Genomic DNA, 8,833 nt, shown 5'->3' on the forward strand with positions numbered 1-8,833 from the left:
CCACTCACGTGTCCGCCATCGTGGCATATATCACCCCGCCTGCAGGGCAGTTGCTGGGTAGGCACCCTCTGGTGACACGTTTCCTCTGCGGCACCTGGAGGCTGAGGCCCGGGACGTGACCCAGAGTGCCTGTCTGGGACTTGGCAGATTTGTTGGCGGCTCTATCTGAGCCCCCCTTCGAGCCCTTGGCCCAGGTGGCCCTAGGTTCCTGTCCGTTAAGACCGCCTCCTCTTGGCGATTTGGATCTGGGATCTTCGGGCTCTGTCCGTAGACCCGTCCTGCCTGGAATTTGCCCCTGGCATGGCCAGAGTGTTTTTATATGCAAAACCGGGGTATGTACCTAAGGTGCCTATGGCTCCCACACGGCATGTCGTGTTACAGGTATTCTGCCCTCCTCCATTTATAGCCCCCGACCAGGAGATACAGAACCAACTGTGTCCAGTGCGAGCACTGGACGCTTGCCTCCACAGGAAGAGTTTATGGAGGAAGTCGGAGCAGCTGTTCGTCTGCTGTGGCCCTAATAGGAAAGGTTTCCCAGCCAATAGGCAGACGTTAAGCAGGTGGGTAGTGGAAGCCATCCTTTCAGCTACGAGTCCTGGACTCCCGGCTCCGCATCAGGGCTCACTCCACCAGGAGTGTGGCGGCATCTACGGCCTGGTCTGCTGGAGTATCACTCTGGGACTTTGCGACGCTGCAGGCTGGTCCACCCTGCTGACCTTGTTCGGTTTATGGCCTCGACCTAGAGCCACTCTGGGCTCCTCTGTCCTACGTGCAGGTGCCGAGGCCCTCACACACTAGGCAGGGTCTGGTCAGAGTGGCGTGATTGGATATTCGTTCCCAAAGCATTTCAACGCAGCTTAAAGTTTCCGAATGGGGAACGTCTTTAGGTTACATATGTAACCCTACTTCCCCAAGGGAACGAGATGCTGCGTCTCCGTGCCACACTCCCTGCATCCCTGCGGCACTTACCTTCTCTCTTTGCAGAAGCTAATGTCGCTACGGCACAGCCATGTTGTAGCTTCCTGGTTTACGCGACGTTCCCGGTCTATGACATCACGTATTACCTATTGGCCAGATTTCACACGTGGTTCAGAGCATGGACAACGCAGGGGCGTTCCCAAAGCATTTCCACAATTATAATGTCATTTATATTCCAATTATATTATTTACAAATACGTAAAACCAAAAGACAGTTGTAAAATCGGTAGTGTCATTTAAAACAACCAAAGTTCATGTTTCAACAACAACAACAACAAAAAAGTGAAAACCCACAAATTAAAGAACATGAAAAAACAGCACCTCATTAAAAATCTCATTTCATTGCCTATTCATTATTTTATTAAAAAAAGAATATTAAATAAACAATTCAGGTCGACAGAAATGTTGGTGATATGTTTATCAGGAAGTGGCATTATTTCCTGATGTTTCCTGAAGATCCTGTAACAAGTAACTTTCCAGAAGACAAGTAACTTCTATAACAGTGCAGACAAAAAGACAAGTGTGGAACAGATACACTAAACACAAAATACAGTGTGTTAAAAGAAAAATCCTAGGTGGTGTCATCATAAGAATAAAATAAAATAAAACTAACATGAATATAAAAAAGCATTTGTGTATCACAGATCCATTTTCCAGAGTTTGATCTTAAGAAACTGTCTGTGTAGAATTTTGCATATTCTGTCTGTGTCCATATGGGTTTTCTGTGGGTTCCATTTTCCACCAACTGTCCTAAAGAACTTTTGGGATTTGGATAATTGGTTGAGTTGATGCAAGGCCACCAAATAGTGTTTTGCAAACTAAAACATATGTATGGGCCTGGACAGAGTGTAGATTTGACAAAACAGAGAACATAAACTAACCAGGAAATGTTTTATAGCTATTCATCAACTGCTTAAAGCCATCCACACTGAATTAAACAAAACTGACTCTCTTTGTCAAATCTCTCTGCAAGTTTACCCACAAAGCTTATACTCAAGGACAAAAAGGTATAGCATCAAATATATCAAAAAGGGAAAGCTATCCCATACGCTTAATAAATAAATAATTTTATTTATCTGTTTGTATCTTGCTAATTTTCAAACCAATAACCATGTGACGAAGTACAGGGAATCATAGTCCAGGTCCATAATCCCTCTTTAAATGTACAGCACAGAGTCCCCCTATAATGCACAGTTCGAACACACAAGGGAGGGCAAGGGGCCTGAAAAAAAAAATAGATGATGTCTGCTTCTCTGTGTGGGTCCACAGGAGCGATAGCTACTGCAAAGCTTGTGAGAGAAACAAGTTCAAGGCAGAAGCAGAAGAGTCAGTGATGCTCTCTGCATAGAGTAAGGAAAAAGCACTAATCTAAGCCGACCAGGCAGGCTAAATTGTGCTCTCAGCTAAACATCTATGGTGAAATGGACTGTAGTAAGGCCTTATTTTTTCTTCTTGTGCCCTCAGCAATTCCGGGAAACAGATTCTCATCCTCTGAATAGCATGGAAGCAAAGTGAATTCATCAGCTGTGCAGGAAAGGAGAAAGATGGTTACCACAGGGTCAATCAGAACCACTCTCTATGTCTGCTTGGTGGCAAGTCACCCCACGTGTCTCAGACCAAAGTTTTCCCTTCCTGTTACTCCGAAAGCGTTCTGGGTTACAAAAATACATTCGCTACCACAAGACAATATAGTTCAGGTATGAGTGATCGGATACATGTGACCAAGTCACGCGGTCGTGCAGTACAGAATCTTGGTTCATAATCCTGACATAGTACTGAATTAAAACACCCCTTGCTGAAATCTTTTATAAAAGCATAGAACCACCAGGATCAACCACTCAATCAGTGACTTTGACCGATTTGCCTGCAGGATTCTGGTTACCTGACAAAACTCCATCACAAGAGAACTGACACTTCAGGGCTGGAAATGTGAACAAACATGAACTGCTCTCATCACATTCCTTCTGGGACAGAGATTTAGATTATAAGTTCTAGATTTGTTATACCATGGAAATTAGTTTAGGGTGCAAACTGTGGGAGACTATAAGAAGCAATAATGTTAAAGAATGACAAAAAATAATGTCTTCATTGCATATGCTGATTGCTGAAAATTGTTTTGAAGAAGAGACAGAGTATGAAAAAGATGTAAGAATTAAGAGAAAGTCATCTGAAATAAATAGTAAAGTTCCAGTACCACATAACCGATGCCAACAGATTCATCTAAACAGACGAAGTCACGTGACTGACAGAAGTGTAGACAGTAGAGACGTCTTCCATAATCTGTGGAACTGCATCATAAGAGCTGGTGGCATTGGAGTGAGAACTCACTGTTGCGTGAGTCAAACCGTCAACAGATTTCTCAGCAGAGAGACTTGTGGGTAACTGAGCTGTGAAGTAGATTTCCTAATCAGAGGGGATTGTGGGTAGTTGAGCAGTAGAATAAATTACAGAATCACATGAGGTTGTAGGACCCTCTATCTCTGCATAAACTGTTTGAGAAGGCTCAGAGGGGATTGTGGGTAGTTGAGCAGTAGAATAAATAGCAGAATCACAGGAGATTGTAGGAAACTCTATCTCAGCATAAACAGGTTGAGAAGTGATTGTGGGTATTTGAGCAGTTGAGTAAATTGTGGAAGTTTCAGCTTCTGAGGTAGAACGTTGTTTGGTGTCTTTAATCTCCTCATAATCAGAGACAGCAAGAGGAACCTGAGAGATCAACAGAAACACACATATATTTGCCCTTTTCCTAAATGTAAATAAGGTTTGTAACTGAACAGACTCATAAAGATATAAAGAGAATTACCCCATGGTAACCTTCTGAGTTTTGGACAGAATTCTGGGCAACAGAATCTTTACCTGCTGGGGGAAAAAACAGTAATAATCAGTAGGTATTAATGCTGTTATTTTCAGTTGTGATGTCATGATCTCCAGACATCCTGTATTTATTAATCTACAATCAATGTATAAATAAATCTGCATGTGAAAACTCCACAAAATGATCAACAAAAAAAAAACCTTTTTAAGATAAAAATTACAATATCATAGTTACAAAAGTTCATAAGTCTATAATGTGGCTGCTTAAAATTAACTCTTCTCATATAGAAAAGTAATTATCACCTGTCATTACTCAAGTGATTATGAATAACCTCAAATAAGGATCAGGTGTTTCTGTAGTAATTCTTTCTTTTATTTGTTTCATCCAAATGCTTAGTGTACATAAATTATATAAATAAATTAAAACCCTTTTTCATTGATTGAACAAATTCAAGTTTACCTAAATGACCCCAAAATAATGTATAACACATAATGTTATAATGTGTTATGGGCTGATTAGACCAAGGTAGACCAAAAATAAATGTTTGATGCAAAAGTCAGCTAATCCTAAACCTAAACCTAAAGAACATCATACACAATAAAATATATATAGGCCTGCTTATCTTCAGCTGAGACTGAAGGTCTAATAAGTATAGAATGAATCATGAAGCATAATAACATCTCAAAGCACAAATACATACAGTATGAACAAAGGAATAGCTTCCAAAGAAAAGTAGGTTTTGGAATGTTCCAGTCAGAGCCTGGATCTAAATGCTGCAAAAAACCCATAGAGTGATTTGAACAGAACTGTACAGTGGAGCCCAGTCTCATGGCATTTTGTGATTATAGTCACGAAATTTGATCCACTGATTCTTGTTCATGGACACAAATTTATATATATTAATATAATATAATAATATATTTCACTAGAAAGTATTTTTGGTGCCTGTCGCAGGAGATCATCTCACAATGTAACACATCTACAGTACAACATATTTCCATAACAAAACTACTCCAAAAGTCAGTGCTAAACTGGTAGACTCCCAAAAGACAAGATAAAACTGCTGTAGCAAAAGATGCTGAAAATAATAGTAAGTAATAACTATCTTACATGAACTGCATCTATGTTGTCAATATGTTTTACTTTCATCTGCATTACATGATACATGTTTATATTAAGCATTTTATCATGTGTTTGAGTTCATCTACCGTGAATCCTGCTTCGCTTTTGAACAGTGAAAGTGAGGAATATGATTCCAATCAGAAGCAGCAGCAGAATTACAGACACCATGATCACAGTGGAAGCTGGAAATCATGGAAGAGAAACTTTAACCTACATGCTGATCATTCTTAAGGGATCAGATTCATTAAAGTTATGGGTCTGATGTGCACATGAAGAGACTCACCTGCTGGATTAGATGATGCTGATGATGAGAAGGAAGATGTTGATAGGGATATTGGTGATGATGATGATGATGATGATAATGGTTGTGGTGAAGGTTGAGTTGGCTTCAGTTTTGGCACTGGTACACTTGAATCTAAAGCAGTAAAAAAGTTTAGTTTGAAAATAAACAACATGAAGTGAGTGAATCTGGTATGTGACTGATATCAGTACAGAGGCAACACAATACAGTTTACATTATTGTTGTGTCAGAAGTACAGACTGCTGTTTATACATCTGATAATCACAGGAAGTGAAGTGAAATACACACGAGCAGAGGAAGACCAGATACCAGATTATGATTCTAATAAAATCTGCTCATCACATCATTTAGTCTAAAATAACAAAATTCTAAATGTTAACAGAGAATAGCAGCTACATTAATTCAGTTCCATGTGGTAACAAACTTCTTTCTAAAAAGATCTGCTCTATTTATACTACCATTATTGTTCTGTTCACTAATCACCAATAATATCACAGGCTAGTGTTGGTTATGATTTGCACTGACTCTATGCTTCACACAAAGACTCTGTAATGTCACAATAGTTAATGCAGTGTGTCTCCACGTCTCTACAAACTCACCAGTAACTGTCAGGTTGATCTGTGTGAAATAAACCTTGTATCCATGATCAGATGTCCAGGCTGCTCCTGCTCCACACCAGTATTCACCAGAGTCTGTTTTAGTTACATTTCTAATACTCACAGTGAAGATTTGTTCTGTTCTGTCATCATACAGGGAGAATTTCCCCACATTTACATATTTTCTACTTGCTTTAACAGATTTATGACATCCAACAGATGACTGCCTCCTGCAGAGAAACTTGTTATAACTCCTGAGGGATTCTGGGTATTTACAGCTGATGTTTAAATCTTCTCCTACTTGGACAGTCTTACTGATGGACTTCTCATAGGACAGATCTGCAAATCAGATCAGTTTATTTGTGTGGTGGCCTTGGAAAAAAAAGTACATTTCAATATTTTCTACTGTTTCTGAAGGTTAGGAAAGCTACAGATGTTTTTAATCTAAAATGTATTTCTCTTTTGTTTGGTTCTAAATTTAGTGATCTGGTGACCCAGAATATAACATTCACAAATCCACAGTCACAAGTACAGGTTACTGTGTCTCTGGTGTCTTACATGTTGTCCCTGCAAGTAAATGGGATTGTCTGGGTTTCCTCTAAATTGTTTTTTTTTTTTTTATTTATGTTTATGGATGGATGGATGGTTGGATGGTTGGATAAATGGGTGGGTGAATAATTATTTTACATAAGTAAAGTTATATTATATATTATTATATTATTAAGTCTGGTTAACTCAAAAATTAAAAGGAAACAAATGCATTTAAGGATCTGAATATGACTGTAGCATTTAGATAGTCACAATCTGTTTACAAATTTATTAAGCATATTTGTTTCCATAAAACTGTATGTTTATTCTTCAATATTCTTTCAGCCACAAAAGAATTTGGTAGACTGTGAAACCAGGTTTCTATATACCACCACACATGCATGTATATGGTAATTTTTTCCCATCATCTCCAGTCAATTCCTATAATATGTTATAATTTTAAATATTTTCTAGCATCAAATCAAAATGAACTCATTATCAAAATACAATAAAAAGAAAAAAACACAACTGAATCCTAAGTGACAGATGATAAATTAGCTTTACTTTTTACTCTGACATCATAATATTATAAATATGATCACATTTTCTTCTAATGAAACAAAATAAAAGATACTCACCTTCTGTTACAGTAAGATTGATTACAGTGGAGGTCTCAATTTCATCAGACACAGCAACAGTTAACAAGTATGTTCCAGTGTCCTCCATAATCAGTTCTCTGATAAATATATTAACGAATCCTGCACTTCTGTTGTCATAAATTGAGAATCTGCCGTTATGTGTCCATTCCCTGTTCAGTGTTGTTGTTGTTAGAGGAAAACACAGCGGTTGTGTTCCGATCTTACAGATAGATTTTGGTTTGTCCTTATATTTATTCTCATATCTGCACTTGACATTGATTCTTCCTCCTTTATATGCACTCACTTCTCTAGACCCAGAGCTTCCTGTTGACAGTTTAAATCATGTTCAATAAGCTTAATAAGTAAAAGTAGATATATTTTTTAAAGATCAGGACTTTAAACATGACAAACAGATACATAAAACTTTCAAAATTAAGTTTGTTTGTAACATGCAGGTTAGGCGTAAAAGTGGGGCTGGATGTTGAGCTTTTCCTTCAATAAAACATGAACCACCAGGAATAAAGTCATGAAAATAATTGAGGGTAAAAAGGAAACAGGTGAGTTCAATGGGCAAGTGAAGAGATTGTTTTGGATTTAATTGGATATTTTATTTACAGTCAGGAGTTATAATAAAAATGCGCTTATTGGTTTCTCAGCCATTTTGTGTGTCTGCTAATGACACTAGAGCTTTGTTAAGATAAACAGTGGGCAGTGGTGGGAGACTCACCTTCCTGCACCTTCAGTTCCACTCGTGTCAAAATGTCTTTCCCGTTAACATTCCCAAATCCACACAGATACGTCCCAGCATCCTCTACAGTGAGCTCTCTGATCATCACCCTGAACTCTGCTGATTTGGTGTCATCAAACAGTGAGAATCTTCCTGAAGTTACCCACATGTTTTTATCTCCTGTCTTTATTAGATCAGAACAGCCTGACCATGAACCATTACAGAAATATTTTAGGTTTTGTGTAGATTCTGTTTTATACTTGCACTTGATAAGGACTCTTCCTCCTAAATATCCTGTTACTTCATTAGAGGCTCCTCCATCTAACAAAACACCAAATATCCATCTGAGCAAAACCTTCCTTCATGTAACAGTACTGCTGATAGTGAGGATTATTATGAAGCTTATTTCTTTACCTGAGATCAGGCAGAAGGTGAAGATGAGAAGGAGGATCTTCATCCTGAGTTCACACAGATTTCACACCAAATCCACTTCAGAACGATACTAAAGTTCCTGTTCTGTTAAACACTGTTACTGGCTCTGAACTTGAATATGCTGCGTCTTCATCTGTGTCTTAAACAAAAAGTGATGCTACACCCACTTCCCCCTTTAGATGTGTGAGAAAGCACTCTTCAGGAAGTGTTTGTGTTAAATGTGTGAACTCTGAGCCTCTGGTCAGTTCCAGTATGTAAATGATCATATGAAGGTGTATGAGTGTTTAATATCAGCATTCTGCATGTGAACATATTTCTCCATGTGAGTTATTTTTCCTCTCAGTGCTCCAGGATACATTTTACTGAAGATATTTATAATAACAAATATAATATACAATTTTAAATGTAATATTCTACTTCTACTGCCCCCTAGAGCACAAAACCTATAGCAGTTTCCATTGCTGGATTGGGAATAAAAATTAAACATATTTACAAATGTTGAAGTTTTGAGTCCAGCTTTTTCACAGCAACATTGCTGTAAGCTCACACACTTTCGCAGGACATGTCCATGTTACTGTATATTTGATCCCATATGTAAACACACACATTTAAGATCTCATCTCATGCATCTCATCAACATTCCTTTTATGAGTCTTCCATTAGGTTATGAAAATATACATTTTTAGGTTCAGAACA

At 38.3% G+C, this 8,833-nt stretch overlaps 1 protein-coding gene across 2 annotated transcripts; it reads right to left on the reverse strand.

Annotated features, from left to right (window-relative positions):
- Nucleotides 1–1,377: 1,377 nt before the first annotated feature.
- Nucleotides 1,378–8,176, reverse strand: LOC124390604 (CMRF35-like molecule 8). Of its 2 annotated transcripts, none has more exons than XM_046856645.1 (8): nt 8,120–8,176; nt 7,706–8,026; nt 6,979–7,302; nt 5,816–6,151; nt 5,199–5,330; nt 5,002–5,097; nt 3,782–3,834; nt 1,378–3,684 (listed from the first exon to the last, which is right to left on the reverse strand). In XM_046856645.1, the coding sequence occupies exons 1-8, from the start codon at nt 8,160–8,162 to the stop codon at nt 3,382–3,384; spliced, it is 1,608 nt and encodes a 535-aa protein (XP_046712601.1). In that variant the 5' UTR covers nt 8,163–8,176; the 3' UTR covers nt 1,378–3,381. The 2 variants fall into 2 exon arrangements, with proteins under 2 accessions (XP_046712601.1, XP_046712591.1); XM_046856635.1 differs by having other exon boundaries at nt 3,782–3,837.
- Nucleotides 8,177–8,833: the final 657 nt, after the last annotated feature.

The sequence above is a fragment of the Silurus meridionalis genome, chromosome 1 (genome assembly GCF_014805685.1).
Source record: "Silurus meridionalis isolate SWU-2019-XX chromosome 1, ASM1480568v1, whole genome shotgun sequence".
Lineage (NCBI taxonomy): Eukaryota > Metazoa > Chordata > Actinopteri > Siluriformes > Siluridae > Silurus > Silurus meridionalis.